We start from the raw sequence: 18455 nt of genomic DNA, 5'->3' as shown, positions 1-18455 counted from the left end.
CCGGCGCGCTCCCCTCAGCCCAGGGCCAGCCGGGGCGGGCGCCGGGCGCTGAGGGCGCACCCCGCCAGCCCCTCCCGCCCTCGCAGACGTTAAAGCAAGAAGCGGCCCGGAGGGCGCAATGGCGGGCAGCTCCGCAGCTGTGAGGCGTGCGGCGTCCCCCACCGCCCGCGGGCGAGGCAGAGGAGACCGACTCTGCGCGAAACCCGATGGCTACGAGCCGTGGCGGCGGCGTCCCCACGGAAGCGCCATCTCCGCCCGCCTGAGCGGCTGCGCAGAGCCGCGCGGCGCGGGATGGCGCCTCTCCCCGCCCCGGCCGGGCCGCGGGGCGGAGCGGCGGGAAGCGGCCGGCCCCCCTTGCCTCGGCACCGCGCTGGTAGCAAAGGGCGCCCCGGCCTCGCTGCCGCGACCCCGCCATCGCTGGCCTTCTGCCTCTCGCCACCCGGCAAGACGCGGCGCCGGGGGCCGGAGCGGCGCGGCCCGCTCCCTTCGCCCCGCCCGCCGCCGCGCAGGCCCGGTTGGGCGCCGCGAGGCATGAAGCTGACCAGAGCCCAGTACGATGAGATAGCCCAGTTCCTGGGGCACGTGCAGCCCACCCGGCAGAGCCTGAGGAAGCTGAAGGAGCGGTTCCCCGGGTAAGTGAGCGCTCCCCGCCCTCCGGGGCCGCTGCCCGGCGCGGGGCGGGCGGCTCGGGCCCCGGGCGGCGGCCTGAGGGCTCCCCGCGGGCGGGGGCCGCTCCGCCGGCTCCAGGCGGTGCCCCCGGTCCCAGCCCCCCACATGGTACGAAGCCACTTGGACACGCACACGGCCGTCGATGGCAGGCGGCAGCTGGGTGAAGCTGGCGCTAGGAGCAGGGCACGGCTCCCGCTCTGCGACCTGGGAAGTTGCCACCAAATAAAGAGCATGTCCCACCCCGCCACACGTCCGAATAAGAGCTCTTGGGTCCCTTCATGAGGCACTCGGACAATGAGTAGGTCTCGTGATGTGAGTGAAGCCTCCAGGCTCAGGCCGTGGCTCTGTGGCTGAGACCAAGGGTGGCATTCGGCCCGCAATACCACTGCCCCTGCGGCCTAGGCAGAAGGGGCTTGCTGGACCTGTAACTCCTCATGTGGTGCCGCTCTCCAGTTGAAGGCTGGAAAAGGGATCATCTGCTTAGATGCGAGCGTTTGTCTGCTTCCTAGTAGGCATGGTGGTGATGGGTTGATGGTTGGACTTGATCTTAAAGGTCTTTCTCAGTCTTAATGATTCTGTGATTCCTCGCCCGAGCTGCGTTCAGAATTGCCAGCGACATTTGGAAATGACCATAGGCTGGCATAGAAACATGTACATGACAGGAAGTGCTCCATGCACTGATCTTCATTGCCAAAATCTGCTTACTACCAACAACGACAGTTATAAAGGGCAAGTTGCAAGGTTTTTCTATTTATTTTTTTTCCCCCAGCTTGGGGGAAGGATTTCTAGTGCTGAATTTGACAGGAAACCAAATTGTGTTCTGCGGGGAAAGGAGTGGTGCTCTCTGTAAAATCACCAGAAATGATACAGAAAACTGTATTTTTTTAAGTGCTGTGCTTTGGTGAGAGAGAGAAATAAGTAAAACAGAAAATCGTTCACATGCTTCCTGAGAAAGCCTTGCAAGTCTTACCACAAGCGTGGCTGAAGAAACTGAATCTGATTGTAACTTACCGTAAGTGGATGAAGAGCCAACATTAACTTAGGCTTTTAAACTGTACAGTGAAATCTTTTCCTTTTTGGGAAAGTGTGTAATGCAGTTAAAAATCAAATTGAGGGAACAGCCCTGTAACAGAGAAGAATTGATGCTAAAGCAGCGTGGTTGGTTCAGTGAGCGCATGGAGTTGCGTTGTTGGGAACCCAGCTCACCTTACATAGTACTTCTGCAACTTGGGAAACCACTTACTGTGACAGCGTATGTCTAAGGAGCTTAGGCTTGGCTTTATCACTTTGGTGCTGATGAAATTAGAAGAGCGTGTTTGTGTATATACGCATGCGTGCACGCACACACATGCACATCTTCTCTTTTTCTAGTCTCCTTGTAAAGCTGTCTTTAAAAGAAGGTTAGAGTTTGGGTTGGTTTGCCAGGTCAGCCACTGTGTGTGGGAACCCGCTTCCAAGATAGATCCATAGGCACGTGAGGGTCTGTAATACGGAAAATAAGTTTGTTGGAAAAAGACCTGGCCTTTCTGCTGATACATTTTACTTCCCAGTCCACTCCTTTGACTACAGAAGATCCATTGACTCTTCAGTTTCAGAACTTGGTGACTCCTGAAAAACTATGTACTAATAACAATGTAGAGTTATATCAGGAAAAAAACTACATTTTTTCTGAAGCAGCTTACTGAGGTGTGGTGAACACTGAGAAGCAGGGATTAGCTATAGTAGTTGCTTCCATGATTTGCCGGCTTAACATGCTGCTGCTGCTAATTTGTAATCCGCATTATGAGATGAGAATGCCCTCTTCTGAATTCTGCTTGTAGGCCTCTCCTGAATTTTGTTTGTCCATCCTGGGAGAAGGCTAAAATCTTCCATCTGAATGATGAATGAATTGATACATTTTTTTTAAAACCCTCTGTCTTAAGTATATTTTGAGGAGGTCTACATGTCTTCTTTCTGTGAGTGGCTTGGCAAGTGATATTTCTTTGTTGTCTCTTTGTTTATTGCCCAGAGCAGGGCAGCTGCAGAAGACACTCAGAGAAAAAGTTTGAAGTAGCAAAATATGTTGGGCTAATGATCTTGAGATGCAGTATATTAAAAAAAAAAAAAAAAAAAGGGCATTCCAAGGCCACTGCTTGCCTTAGCAGCAAAGGGGTTGTGTTGAAATAGATACATATTATAATGTTAAAAACAGGCAGTCTCTATAACCATTATCTTGTAAAGGAGGCCAGCTGTGGAGATTTGTAAACCTGTGTGCCATCTGAAGTGTGAAAGTGGAGGCTTTTTCAGTGACGTGTTTTATAACTGTGGAGTAAGTTTCTTAAAATCTAGAACCTGTGTCATTCCCTTCTAGGATGAGAAGGGTCTGACTGGACTATTTAGCTACTTTTTTTCTTTATAAAAACGAAAATCAGACAAACAAATCCCCCATCTACCCCAACTTTCTAGTTCAATCTTTTTAAGCCCAGAATCTGTCATGACATTTGCAATGTGATGAAGGTGTCCATAACTGGTTTGACATTGTTACACGGTAACGGATGCTGATTCAAACTGGGAAGTACTAACATCCGTAATAGCTGCTTTCACCTTGCATTTTCAGTCTTTCCCCAGGAAGGATCAGTATTCCATTGGTAACGCAACACATAAGTTGGCAGTTTTCAAGTATTTCTGGTTCCTACTGCCCCACAGATCGTGAGAGTCTTTGGATTTCTGCCTTAATCTGCTCAGATTTTTTTTCTAATACTGTCTTATCTATTGGTTCCCCCCTTGTCTGTTGTGTTTCTTGAGGACTCACAGCTTATGCTCCTTATTTGTATAAAGTATCTTTCACACTTTGTTATGGGCCTGCTCTTGTTCTGTGATTTCTCCCTAAGAGTAATTTGTAATTTCCATAAACTATTGTCACAGTTTACTGTGTTAATGTGTATAGGTAAGCTGTGTGGTGGCTGCCAACGTGACCTGTGAATCTAAATAATTTTTAACAGGGTTGTTTGTTCTTTACTATTATTGAACTGCTTCAGCAGGTGAGATTACTGCTTCAAAAGGGTATTGCCATGTAATTTATTAATGTCAGATAGTAAAAATTAGACTGCTTCTAATAGTGTTTGTAAGTATCTTTATACAAGCATTGAGACTTTTTTATTTTTTTTACAATCCTGTAACACTACAGACAACATGGGTTTAGTATAGTTGTTTTGCAAAAATAGAAACTCAGGAATCAAATTGCTGTTCTTTTTCTGTTAGTGCTGCATTTTGTATTCCATGCCTGGTAATTATCAATGTATTTATTTATTTATTCTTAAGCTATTTGTTACATGCTTAGCAGTTGTCTTCTAATGTGTTCATGTTTAATAGCAGGATTTGTGGATGACTTGAGGGTTATCAAAATGTAATTTTCAGCCCTAAGCGTGATAGATCTCTGCCAATAGTGGATCACTGATACGTAGTTCCTTTGATCTTCTTAACTTATACACTACTGGACTAATAATGCTGTATGCTCTGTGTTGTGCTCTTCTAAAGCATACCACCTTTTCTGCTTTACTTCTCACCTGAATTTATCTGCTTGGTAATAATTTTTGTTTTCCTTTGTAACTTCTGTTTTATTCTTCTGCCTTCTCGTTAGCCATGGGCTCATGTTCTGTGATACTGTTCTCAATGAGACCTAATGTCTAAATTGGATTACCCCTTGTAGGGCTAGTTGTAGGAAATACTGTGAGATGCAATACCCTATTGCAGGAAATGCTCTGAGAAAGTTACAATCTCTTTCTTTTCAGTGCTTGTTTCTCTTAGATAGTAGCTAGAGCTGCCAGTAAGTAGAATCTTCTGCATAAGAATCACCTTAGCATTACCTATTTATGGTGACAAGAAGTAGGTTAGAACTTTAAACTTTTAACTCTATTCAAAGACAATTTTAATTTGTCCAGAAAAGTCCATTTTCTAAGGGTTTGATTCATACCCAAGCTGATAATCTAGTCCTTCAGTTTAGTTGTTTCCAAAGGGGAAAAAAAAAAAAATCTCAGTTCTTTTGTGTATGGCAGAATACTTAGTTTCTCTTCAGAAATTTTTCTCAAAGCTTCTTGCCAATAGAACATGATTGATAAATGACTAGACCCTTCTCAAATCTATACCTTGTATGTATTTTGCTGCTCTTCTTCATATCCCATTCTGATTGAATATTGCAGTTTTCTGACTGAATTTTCCTGTGGACTCTACCAAGGTTCCTAAGAGTGTAAGATTTACTGATCCAATTCATTACGTTACTATCTTGTTTTTTTCTTCTGCAAAGTTTTTCCTGGTTTGGTTCTGGTTTTAGTATTTGAATTTCTTACACTGCATGGTGCTTGAATTGGGGATTCCAGAAACTTTCTGACAGAGCAAGTTTGCTCAGTAACCTTGCATCTTTTAGAGATTCCAAGAACCGTATTTTTCAAGTTCTTGCATTAAACTGTTGTGAAACATATATTTCATTCCATCTAAGAGTGCTATATTCTTCCATAGCACAATTAGTGCAGTCTGTGTTGTTTCTCTTCCTTACTTAAAGTTATTAAACAAATTTAGTGCCTCTAGCCCAACTTGCCTTTCAGTACCTTTACTTTTATTCCTGTAGAAGAGGCATTCTTTTTTGAGCCTGTCTTGAGTGCAAACTCTGTTTATAGAGAGTTTCAAAGTACTAGGATTTTGAAGTATTATAATTTATTTCAGCTGCTCTGTGCAGGTCTTCACTTTTCTTCTGTGCATATATTCAAAGAAGTACTCTCCTGTTTGTGTCCCTTCTGTGGAAGCTTCCTTCCCAGTGATCAGGAAGAGCTTTTCTTATAGCTGAAAGGTAAGGGAAGCTGGCATAAATGTGAGAGAAGAATCCCCCCCACACACACCCCGCTTCCTTTTTTTTTTTTTTCCCCAGTAAGTAAGAGAAGAACATGATCTACAGGTTTGTATTGATATATGTGGTAATTTGAATATGGGTATTTGGTTTTAACAACGGTAACTTCATGTTTGATTATTGGAATGCACAGTCTTTGTTCCCAGAGCACATGAAGTGATGCACGTTCCTCTACATTCATGACCTGTCGTCTTCATTACTTAATATCACTTCAGGTTTTACACACATTTTCAGTGATTATGTTGGTTTTTCTCCAAATTAGTGATAGCTTGCTTAAATGACACCAGGCCTGGAAAGCATCGCAATATTTTTCGTTGAAAACCAGAATGTATCTTCATGGTAATGTCTCACAATGTAAATTGGAAAATATAATCTGTTTATTATTTACTTGTTTTTATCACTTTCTCAGTTATGGTTCATACTGAAACTAAGTCCCTAAAGAAGTTTAAATGTATGGCATCAAGGTTATTTCTTTTACCAGCCGCTTGAGACTGAGTTAATATTTAATCTTCCTCTTTTCCAGTGTCATTGTTGACGCTCTTTTAGGTTTTTGGAGTTGGGGGTAGACAGGCCTCTGATTTTCCTTTTCCAGGCATTTTTATTTACAAGGAAATTTATTGCTTTTATTATGAATAATTTCATTATGCCTTTGTGCTGTTGCTTAGATTATCAAGCAGTACTGATAAACCCAAGATGGTTGGGGTGGGAAACCGGAAGATAGAACTGCTCCTCTCTTTCATTTGCCTTTTTTTTTTTTTTTTTTCTTTTTTTTTTTTTTTCTTTCCTCTTTCCATTTCTGTGTTCTGGTACCTGTTGCTAACGGAACCTGGAGATTGAGTCAAGATGGAAGAATTCTCTGTCCTCTGCTGTAGTGCTCTTTGGAGCTGCTGTTACCCAGGAAGCAGCATAGTGAGGCTCAAAAGCAGAGGGCAGCTAGCTGTCTGTGAATTTCAGAGCTCTAGGCTCAGGACTCATGCACAGGGACAAGGAAAATCTTACCTATGAGCAGGCAACCTGCTGGTGTGTAACATTATAGTTGCCCTCTTCTGCCTGGAAAGGCTCTCATCGTAGCAAAACTGGCATAATTCTTGTAAATTCTCCTGCTCACCCTGCTCTTTTGGATAGTTGGTTATTTATTATGGAAAGCAGAGGAACTAAGTTGTTTTTCTTTACGGAAACTGATCTAGCAAATCTAATTTAAAAAGTTGCCTTTGTGCCTATGAGTGCTAGAAACTAATTTCTGTTACAAAAATAAGAAAGTATAAAAGGACATTTTATTCTCCCTTTGCTTTTCTATATTCTCACTACTTAATAATGAGATAAATTCATGCTCTGTCTATATAAACCACCTCACCAATTTCCGTAGACTAGCTCATGAGAGAAAAGAAATTGGACGTTAGTAGGAGATGCTAAACGCCACAAAGATGATCAGAGGGCTGGAGCAACTCGCTGTGAGGACAGGCTGAGAGAGTTGGAGCTGTTCAGCCTGGAGAAGAGAAAGCTCTGGGGAGACCTTATAGCAGCCTTCCAGTACCTGAAGGAGGCCTATAGGAAAGCTGGAGAGGGACTTGTTACAAGGATGTGTAGTGATAGGACAAGGGAGTAAGGGCTTTAAACTGAAAGAGGATAGATTTAGATTAGATATAAGGAAGAAATTCTTCACTGTGAGGGTGGTGAGGCACTGGAACATGTTATCCAGAGAGGTTGTGGCTGCCCCCGCCCTGGCAGTGTTCAAGGCCAGGTTGGATGGAGCTCTGAGCAACCTGGTCTAGTGGAAGATGTTCCTGCCCATGGCAGGCAGGTTGGGACTAGATTATCTTTAAGGTCCTTTCCAATCCAAACCATTCTAAGATTGTATGATTTTAAAGTGGCAGATACTTTGCACTAGTGTACTGTGTTTGAATGATCTGGAGCATATAGTTAGAGCAGCTATGAAAACAGTAGAATTTTTAAAGTTTTATATTTCTGTTTTCATATTTTATGTTAGACTTCAGAGTAAATAAGGTTTTGCTGTTTGTTTTTGACTACTGTAGGTAGCAAAAGCCTAATATGATTTAAAATTTGTGACATACTTGAAGCTGCATTTAACCTCACAGGTAAACAGATTGCTGATATGAAAAAGAGGTCTTGGCTCATTATTTGAAAAGAAAATTAACAATATACAAGTTCTCAGCAATGACCTACAATAAAACGCAGCAAGTTCAAAATAATCTTAAAATGAAATAAAAAATTACTGTACACAGAAATCATGTGAGCTCTGAACTGATACTGTTCCCTTTGGAAAGGTGTTCTCGCTATTTGAACCCTTTTTAGGAAATCTACTGTAAGATACTACAGCTTTGATAGGCTAAACCGGAGCCTTGTAAAGGTTTTCTCTTTTCACTTAAACACCAGTGAATAAACCTGAAAGAACTTGTAACTTGGTTGGATTTGGTATGTCTTGCTAAAAAACTGTTTGCTTATGCTATGACCCTAAATAGAAAGGGTACTAATCCTCCTCTGTAGTATAAAGTATTGCGTGACAGAAATTAACTAAGTCAGCATGTAACTCAGAAGAACTTTTTCTCCATTATTCATTAGACTGAATCTAAGATACTTATTTAAAAAGTAGCAATTAATAGCAGAGGAAGCTTTCAGAGTAGGATGGGAAATACAGTTTTGCTCAGTTTTGGGGCTCTCCAGTACCAACAGACAGGATTTAAACAGAAAATTCTTATATTGGCACATGTAAATTCTAGGTCTTTAAGACACAGGTGCATTCTGGATTTGTCTGGAAAGAGATGGAAAGGTGGTTTTCTGAGTTGTTTTCATGTTATCTATTAACTAAAAAGTAGATGACATATATAAGCACATGGCAAAATGAAAGTTAATTTTGAGGGAAGTCCATTGTAGTTTTCTGTGACAATGCATATAAGTGTAATCATCTTCCTCACAAGCATTACCACATATGTTGTCCATCCTAGCAATATGCAAAGTTATTTTAAAGGCTAGTCTTGAAATTTTGCTTGAAATAAGCAATCAAAATTTAGGTGGTACTTTCTGAATTCTTGAGTACTGAAAAGTGTCTTCCTTTTCTCTTAACCTTTTCCACTTCCAATATGGAAAGTGCTACCATATGGGAGTACAGTTCATTTTATAAAAAAAACAGAACAGGACTTAAAACACTTGTGAAATTCATTTTTGCTGAGTAAAGAAAAAGCCTTTTGGCCTTGAGGAATTTGTACAAAGCATTTAGAAGCCAATCCTGTATCCTTTGAACATTCAATGGTGAAATACAATGATTGGAGGGGGCCTCTTAAAGCAGACGTGGAAATTGGTTCCCTGTAACTTGAAAATGCATTCTGAGTTTGGTGTAGCTGCGTTTTAGGTGCTTGTGTTTAATAAAGAAGAAAAGAAATGAAAGAGAAAAAAGACAATGCAGAGAGAAAAGAGAAGAAGATAGAAAAAAACCCAAAGAAAACAACAGAAAAAAATTAAGAAAAGAGAAAAATAAAGACAAGAGAAGAGAGAAAATGCAAGAGAGAAAAGGGAGCGGAAAAGAAATAAAAAAGGAGAAAAAGGAGATGAAAGGAAAATAAAGAGAACAGGAAAAGACAAAGAGGAGGAAAAAAGGCAAAGAAAAAAGAGAAAGGGAAAGAAGGAGAGGAAGAAATAAAGAAAAAGAAAGAAAATCCTTTTATCTGTCAAAACTGGGGGAGTTGTCTTGGTCACAGCATACATTACTGTGTTGCTTCATGAAGTTTAATTTGGCTGTACTTTTTGCCACTTCACAAATTCCATGGTTGTGATAATCACCAGTAGGACAGGAATAGAGGTCTTGTGGCACTGTTTTTTCGAAGTATTTCATTCTAAAGCAAGCTTGGTGTCATCAGACAGACCAACAGATGTCTGTAGATTTAAGGGCCAGATTATGGTGGTTGTTAAGGAAGGATGAAGTGAAATTTTTAACACTGACCATATGTGCATTTTAATTGACTAGTGGATTTTAGGATACCTTTGTATTCATGTTGCTTGTACTTAAGGACAATGATGATAAAAATGGTAATTCTTGACTGTATTTCAGAAACAGTTCCATACTATATCATTCTTCCGAAGCCTGCAAACAAGTATAGGCTAGAGTTTTATGAGCGGAGGAGATTTGCTACATCAGAGGGGAAAATATTTTATTCATGCGTTGTTTTTTGGACAATCATATTCTGGGCTATATTACAATGGCACGATAAATTGCTGAATACACTGTCTGCTGAATATGACCTCACCATGAAAAATTTGATGCATTAGAGTAGGAAAGGTTGGAATATATCAACCTTAGCTGACAAGGAACTTTGAATTTTGACCTAACACAGATGACCTTTGTGTGCAATAAAAGTGAGTTTAATCTCCAGGTCAAGGTTGAGGTGAACAGTAGGGCAATGTGGAATGGTTTGTGCTGGCTATGGCTGGATCACACCTAGCAAGCAAAGAAATCCAAGGTCTTTGCATTTCAGAGTAACCAAATGCTTATTTACCTAAAGTTTACTCGTATCTGCTAAACCACCTTCAAAATATGTGCTGCACTGTAGACAGCTAATTCTTCAGCAGCTGTGGACTAATTTGTTTCAAGCTCAGTGTTTCAGAATAAGAAGTATGAGATAAGTATATTCTGTTCCTATAGATCACTGAATAGGTAAGCTAAATAGAATTTTTCTTCTAGCTTGTGCAAGAAAGACTGTCAAATATATTACCTTGCTATGAAAAGGACGAAATCTAGCAGCTTTATTTCTTTGACAGCTAACCTGTCTTTAGAACATCGGAAGTTTATTCCTAAGTGGCATATGCTTTTAGGAGGAACACAATTAAGAGAGCTCTGATATGTTTCACTAGGCAAATACAAAGAAAACAGGTCCTTTTGAGCACTCCCTTGCTGTAGAAGGTATTTGATCAAAGAAGCTAAGTTACAAAATGTTTTGGGGGTTGTCTAGGTTAAATAATAAAGACGTATAGATGAATTTAAATAAAAGATTGTCGTGTTTTATAGTAGTCACAAACAAAATTTGTCTTTTTAACTGTCTGGTGTTCCAGGAGTGCTGTTTTACTAACACACTAATGGTACATGCCCTGAATACTTTACACAGGTAAGAGTGGTAGCGGTGGTGCTGTTGGAAGGAGGGGGGAAGAAGGGAGTGCTCTTTAAATCAGCCAGGAAAAAAAAAAGTTTGAGACTAATGGAAAGAACCTCTACTCCTTTAATAGAGCCTGCAAAATATATTCTCCAGGACTGATCAGCTCTGAAGGCTCTAGAGGTTTGATGATTGGAATGGCAGGAAATCACGCTTTCAGGACATAACGAATTGACTAGGCCATCCATCATTTGTTAGCATGTGCTGAAACGCTGGGTTTGTGTGCAGAGGTCTGTGATTTAGTAAATACTTGGGAGATGAATAGACCTTACACACAAGGGAAGATATTGCTGTCCTTCAGCAGCCTTAGACACAGATCCCTGCTGAGAAGGCCGTCTGACAGCAGCTCATCAGTAACTGGCCTGTCACAGTCAGTGATGCCTACCAGCCATCCCCAGTATATTAAATGCATTTTTAATATCTGCTTCAGTAGATTTAATGAAGAAAATTTAGTTTTCGTACTCTGATCACTGCTTCCTCAAGTGTTTTAAAGCATTGAGTGAAGCACTTCCAAGAAAGGAGCTGTGCTGATACCTGGATGAGTTGATTGAAAATGAAAGTGAAACAGAATGCAAACAGGAGTGTTATTATCCAAACAGTTTCCTTAAAGTAAAACAAAAATGTTTGGAAAAAACAGTGATCTTAGAAACAATTGACCCTGCTGCAGAGGGACCTTATGCAGCAGGCTGTACAGCAGCAGTGATGCAGTGCTGGAAAAGGTGTGTGCACGGTGGTTCTGTTTAGTGTGGCTGGGCTTGCCAAAAGGCGTAACTGCATTTCCTATATTTTCAGATATCAGTACCTGAATCAGATCATCGTTCTGTCCAGCTTTCAGAGTCCTGAGAAGAGAGTGGCTACGAAGGGAAGGGAAGGAATGGAATAGATCATGTTTTCAATAACTAACATAGATTTTGCTTTGGTTTTGGCATTTTTGTGAGGGATGCAGTTGCTGAAAATCATTGTAGCATTCCATGGAAATATTAAACTAATGTAGGAAACAAATAATAAGACACAATGGAAAATAAAATTTCTGCTATTTTTATAACTTAGCAGGCTCATTGAGACTTATTCCATACCTACATTTTGCTTCTAAGGATTGTACGGAATTATTTTTTTAACTTTGTAGCAAGTGGTAAGATCTTTTGCTCTCCATATGTATAGGTAAACTTCACAGTTGTTTGAGTTTCCTGGGAACTTTCAGGGAAAACTTCTGTTTACATAAAGGCAAAGCTGTTTGTTTTCATTTTATAACAAGACTCAGTGCTTATGATATTTACTTCAAGACAGCAAGACAAACAACTCGATTTTGTTGCAAACATCTATTTGAAACGTTCACTTCTTGAGCTTTTTTTCCCTCAGGAATCCGTTCTGTGTTCACAGAAGAGAAAGCAAGTGCCAAATGAGACCTATAAATTTGATTCTTGTATGTGTCAAAACAGTAATGTATTAAATGCATATTATTATAAAAATTTAAGATGTGTCCTAAACACTTACATTTTTATAACACGTGACAATATTAAATAATACATTTTCTTGTTAGCATCTGTTTGCTGTCATTGTTGGCAGGACCTATGATTTATTACTTAAATTAATGACTACAACTATTTTGGTCCTGATATATGCCCCTAAGCTTATCACATCACTTAATAAAATAACATATGTGCTTCTATGAGAGTAATTTTCTAATTGTTTATTCCTTGAAGTTCCTGGTGAAAATACCATGCCTCTTTGTAATGTGAAAGTCTCAGAAGCTTGTATTCTATTTCAAATGGAGTGAAATAATGGTAAGAATTAATTTCTGTAAGAATATGGAGTACAGTAACTGATCCTACTCAAATTGTCTTCTAAGACAAGCCGATAAAGTGTTGATACCAAAAAAAACCCAGCATTGGAAAGGAGTGGAAGAATACTGCTCTGTTTTCTTCAGATACAGTGATGGTTAAAAGCCTTGTTCATTTGTTTGTTGGACTAACTGGTATGATACAAGTAGATTTCAAGCTCCCATTGGCATGCTAAGATTTCATGCTTTATCATAAGTTTTCAACTTGTATTTCATGGACTTCAAATGAAGAATTCAAAGGAAATGAACTTCTTGTCAGCAGGCTGAAATTTGCCAAACAGGAATCTGCACCTTTTGTGGGGAAAAAACATTTTGGTTTGTGAACCCCTTAGGTTGAAAATATCTGCTTTGCCAGCAACTAAAGCATTTTTAACTATGTTATGGTTTCTTTTCGTGCATGTTTTTTTTAAATTCTAGTGTCCGTAATGTTTTGAATGTGGTAGTGATATGAATGGGATACACGATCCCTTCCAGGGTACACTCCAGGATATCCAGTAGCCTGATTGATAGTGACAGTCTCATTGCTTTATGCTGGAGAATTCTTGAACTTCAGTTTCCTGCTTAATCCTTCTCATCTGAATAGGATATTTAAGCAAGTGTTGCTGTCCATCCAAACTGGCAAAATGGCTTTGGGTCAGGATGTGGTGCTGAAGAGGACTTTATTGTTTGGGTGAATGTCCTCTATATGCATATCTGTATCTAGATCTGCAAGGTCTTGGAAGCGTTTGATAGCATTGATTCCCAGATACCTCCAGAAGCTTCAGCACTGAATAAAAATATCCTAAGATAGCACACATTATTCTTCCACAGAAAGAACAATGTTGTCAAATATTTCTTTAAGACCCACGTGACAGCAAAGGTAGTCTCTAGTGTAATGCAGCCTGTCTGAAGTTTCAAAGACAACAGAACAACTATGACCAAAGTAGAGCTAATGCTCACTTCTGTGCCTGTATGAATGTAAAGGGTCTTTTTGAGTTCCCCATTGTTATTGAATCATAGAATCATAGAGAGTTTTGGGTTGGAAGGGACCCCTAGAGCTCATCTAGTCCAACCTCCCCACAGCAAGCAGGGACACCACTAACTAGATCAGGTTGCTCAGAGCCCTGTCCAACCTGGTCTTGAATGTTTCCAGGGATGGGGCCTCCACTACCTCTCTGGGCAACCCGTTCCAGTGTTTCACCACCCTCATTGTAAAGAATTTCTTCCTTATATCCAGCCTAAACCTACCCTGTTTTAGTTTAAAACCATTACCCCTCTCGTCCTGTCACTGTTGTCTCTAGTAAAAAGATTGCCCCATCTTTCCTATAGGCTCCCTTTAAGTACTGAAAGGCTGCAATCAGGTCTCCCCGCAGCCTTCTTTTCTCCAGGCTGAACAAGCCCAACTCTCTCAGCCTGTCCTCATAGGAGAGGTGCTCCAGCCCTCGGATCATTTTTGTAGCCCTCCTTTGGACCCGCTCCAACAGTTCCATGTCCTTCTTGTGCTGAGGGCTCCAGAGCTGAACGCAGTACTCCAGGTGAGGTCTCACCAGAGCAGAGTAGAGGGGCAGAATCACCTCTCTCGACCTGCTGGCCACGCTTCTCCTGATGCAGCCCAGGACACGGTTGGCCCTCTGGGCTGCCAGCGCACCTTGCTGGCTCATGTCCAGCCTTTCGTCTATCAGTACCCCCAAGTCCCTCTCAGCAGAGCTACTCTCGATCCTTTCATCCCCCAGCCTGCATTGATAGCGGGGATTACCCCGACCCAGGTGTAGGACCTGGCACTTGGCCGTGTTGAACCTCATGATGTTCACACAGGCCCATCTCTCCAGCTTGTCCAGGTCCCTCTGGATGGCATCCCGTCCTTCTGGTGTCTCGACCGTACCACTCAGCTTGGTGTCATCTGCAAACTTGCTGAGGGTACACTCGATGTCGCTGTCCATGTCATTGATGAATATATTGAACAGCACTGGTCCCAGTACGGACCCCTGAGGGACTCCACTCATCACTGGTCTCCATCCGGCCATTGAGCCGTTGACCACTACCCTTTGGCTGCGACCATCTAACCAATATCTTATCCACCGAACGGTCTACCCATCAAATCCATGGCTCTCCAATTTAGAGAGAAGGATGTTGTGGGGGACCGTGTCAAAGGCTTTACAAAAATCCAGATAGATGACATCCGTAGGTGTCATTGAGGACCCATACAGCAAATAAGGACACCACATATCTCTATTCCCATTTGTGCCTGGCTAGGAGATGGCAGAACTTCTTATCAGTCCAGTATAGATGCTGGTTTATTGAACTTCTGTGGAATGGAAATACGTATTATGAGGCTACAATTGGTGAAAAGTACGATAACTAATAGCCAGAGAGTGAATGTAGGTTCCTACAGATGAAAAGGCTATTGAATATAGCCATTTCCAGCACTAATATAAAATGCATGTTGTCAATGCAGCTGTCCTTCAGTTTTCAACACAGCTGAGCAATGTGTCATCCTAGACAAGCGTATTATCTTGGATACACAAAATATAAAAAGGTAAAAATAACTGATAAGCTAGATTTCTGGTTGTTATGGAGCTTAAAAAGGAGGATTTGCTTTGACCAGTTGGCAGCTAGTCCAATAGGCCAAGCAAGTTCCATTCTAAATACAGTGTTTAGTGACCTCATTGCAAGGAGTTACCTGACACAGGAATATGTTTTTCTTTGTCCTATTATTAGAAACAGGAGAATTTAATTATTGATCAAAAAGAGAAGTCAGACTACATTTTTTTTTATCTCATTTGTATTGTGTTCCTTTGACATCAGTGATCTGAGAGAGAAAAAGGAAAATGGTCATTTATGGAGTAAATGCATGGTTTCAGTCTAAATATTTTCTTAGCTATATATATCTGTTTGGTATATCTTCTAAGTGTGGAGGGTTTTTTCTCAAGCAAATCCCATTAGTTACCCAACAACTATTATCCATAAGCTTTCTGCTTACAGTTTTTGTTTTAATTTACTGTTTAATATTTAGACACAGATCTCACCAGTGAGAGGTGTTCTTTCTTATACATTATCATCTTTGTGGTTTTGAGATTTCTGGGTAGAGAATTTTGTCCATGTATTTGGGAGTAGATGCTTGCCGTTTTAACATTTTTAAATCTCAGTAATTTAGAATATTACTCAAATGTTACAGCTACTGTGTAGAAATTAATATATTTCTATGTAGACAGGTTTGGGATGGTCAGCATGTATCATATGTTAATTGTTTGCTTTAGCTTATTTTGTAGTTCTCAGCTCACTAGTCTTTTCATCAAGGAGATATATATCTCTCTCTCTCTCTCTCTCTCAGTGGAACTTTACATTAGTGGATCAGGATGTTCACTGAAATAACCGGTTAAAATTGTTAAAATATGCAGTGGAAAGCAATGTGCTTAGTTTAATATGCTTCTGAATATTAAATGCAAGTAAAATAGTATATAGACATGGAGCCATTTGTTATATTTTAGTATATGAAACAATAGCTCTGTAAACCTTAACCTCATAATTTTGCAAGTTCCACTTTATCATGTAGCTGTAAAAGGTAATCAAAATAAATCATAGAAGATGAAGAAATATTTTCTAGGGCTTTCTGTGTGCTTTCAGAAGTGGCGCTTGATCCATGAAATTTTAGTAAGCATATTAAATAATACAATATGATGTGCAACATGTCAGGTCTGATAAATTATTTTGTATAGGACATTTATACAACATATGGTGAGCTGCTATGTGAACAGCTTAATGACTAAATTATGTTAATCTTTCTTGCCATATTTACTTTTCGTTTTGAAAACGGCGTTTTCAAATTTTTATTTTGCTTTTTTGATCATGGGTAGATATAAGAAAGGTGTAGGTCATCTCCGAGAAGCCGTGACAGTGATCCAAGGTTCCTCAGCTGTGCGGTGTACATAACACAGATGTTGGGAGAGTCATCTGTCAGCTATGCCTCTCCTATGGAGTTAAAGTTCTAGGGGGAAAAGAATTCGACACAGTGCTGTCACTGTTACATTTTCACAATAGAAGAGCATGCAAATATTCAACCTCCTGCTTAGCAGTAGTGCCCTGTCTAATGTCTGTGCTGGTTAGAATAAAAAAATAGTGGGTGCATCTAGGGCTCATAGATCTGACAAAGGTCATGCTGTGCTGGGCATTTGAATTGGAAATTGTCTGGACTTAGATTTTATAAAGCTCCCACTGTTGTCGGGGAAAATTTCAGCAGGTTTTTCTCCCTAGAGAGGCCTCTTAGGCCCTTTTCTGTCCTATGAATGAATTTAGATGTGAGGTTTTCTCCTGCCTTAAAACTGTTAAGTTCATTTTGCATACATCCCCAGAGAGAAAAACTGGCAGATGCTTTTGTCTTGGAAGTGTTTAAAAGAAAACTGCAGAACAGGAACAAGGGAGAGAAGGGGCCCTGTGTGGAGTCCCAGTACATTTTGGAAATGGCCAATATGCAGTTTTCATCAGTACTAAGGCGGGGCGCAATATGGTGCCTGTAGCTCACTAGGGAATATGAATGTTGATTAAGCATACTCCCAGGCTTTGAAATCCTGAAAGCAGTGTCAGAATAATGGATGTTGAGCAAATGTCAAGCATTTGTTAATTTCTCTGTTATTTGGAGTTTATCTACCATGATCAATCAAATAAACTAGTGCTTCTCTGTTGTGGCATGTGTCATTGATATGGTGATTAGGTGGCAAGAGAGGACTTCTGCCTTTTTTTTTTAATCCAGGTAACAGATTACATATGATCAGCCAAAACTTTAAGTTAAAGATTTCTTTGCAGTTGGTTTAGTGTGAAGTGGTGCGTTAACAAAATACTTCGGGGTACTGAGAGAAAAAACTATTTGCAGATCTGCTGTGCTAAAAATTACACTCATGTCATTTTTTCTGTTTTTGGCCTTAAAGCTTTACTGTTGTGGGGAAGGAGAAATTACTTCTAAATGAAAGTTGGTAGAAGAAACTTTTACTTAAAAGGAGAATTTTGAAAACAAAGGATATGCACCCCAAATTAATGTTAATTTATGGCTTAGCCCACTTCTTCAATCTAAATCTTTTGGTTTCTGTAAAGTAGGTCTTGAAATCGCTGTTTTTGACTGGGAAACATGTTGAGATACCCTTTAGTTGAAAGTGAAGGGGTAATTCTTTGACTTGTGTGAGAATGACCCTTTGACTTTTATAAGCATGCACACTATTTTATAAGAATGTATCAGGGACGTTGTTAGCTACTGACTAACATGCAGAAATGTAAACAGTCCAGTTCAGAATATTTTTTCTCCATCTTCCCAATTTCCTGTGTTTTCTGATGTGCTATATAATATATAAAGACTTTAAAATGGGAGAGGATAGGGTTGCGATGTTTTGTGTGAGGGCTTTTTGAAAGCTGCCTGAAGGACGTTAACAGTCAAATTTCACTGCATTCTAGTGAAGTTTAGTTATCCCCTTCTCATGGATTTTTTTTTTTTTTTTGCAAAGTCTAGTTCTTATGTGCTCAATTTAAAGACAGCAATGTGTATGTTTATTGTGTTTTTGACAACTCCCAGAATTTCAAGAAGTGTCAGTGAGTCACGCCGTATGACCTGATGCATGTTGAGGTCACCTTCGGTTTATTCTAACAGAGAACAAATGATTGATATCGAACTAGTTTTCCTTCTGCTTTGACTTCCATGTTTATTTACCAAGGCCTCCAGGCCCAGTCTATTAAGATTGGTCAAATTTTGGTGCTTAATGAAGGTTATGCTATATGGTGAACCTGTTGACTGTTTACGTTGCAGATGATTCTGTTCGGTCAGTGCATGGAATAAGAGTGCTCCTGGAATCCCAGCTTTTTCTGCAGCACTGCAAGAAGCAAAGCATATAGTCATTGTATGGATTTTCAGAACAGTGTGAAGAACACCAGAAAATAAATCTTCTGG

General features: G+C 40.4%; 1 protein-coding gene across 9 annotated transcripts in view; it reads left to right on the top strand.

Annotated features, from left to right (window-relative positions):
- Nucleotides 1–323: 323 nt before the first annotated feature.
- CDIN1 (CDAN1 interacting nuclease 1) overlaps nucleotides 324–18455 on the top strand; it is a 180382-nt gene continuing 162250 nt past the window's right edge. For 3 of the 9 annotated variants that reach the window (XR_012764593.1, XM_075426921.1, XM_075426920.1), the window contains exon 1: nucleotides 326–632. Coding sequence is in view for 8 of the 9 variants with exons in the window: in XM_075426921.1 (XP_075283036.1) it covers nucleotides 532–632 (101 nt within the window). In the remaining variant the exon portion in view is untranslated. Of the gene's footprint in view, nucleotides 633–18455 lie in introns of all 9 variants that reach the window. The other 6 variants (XM_075426923.1, XM_075426924.1, XM_075426922.1 and 3 more) reach the window with 4 other exon arrangements.

Source organism: Opisthocomus hoazin, chromosome 7 (assembly GCF_030867145.1).
Source record: "Opisthocomus hoazin isolate bOpiHoa1 chromosome 7, bOpiHoa1.hap1, whole genome shotgun sequence".
Lineage (NCBI taxonomy): Eukaryota > Metazoa > Chordata > Aves > Opisthocomiformes > Opisthocomidae > Opisthocomus > Opisthocomus hoazin.
Note: the sequence above shows the minus strand (reverse complement) of the source record. Positions and strands in the feature narration are given on the sequence as shown.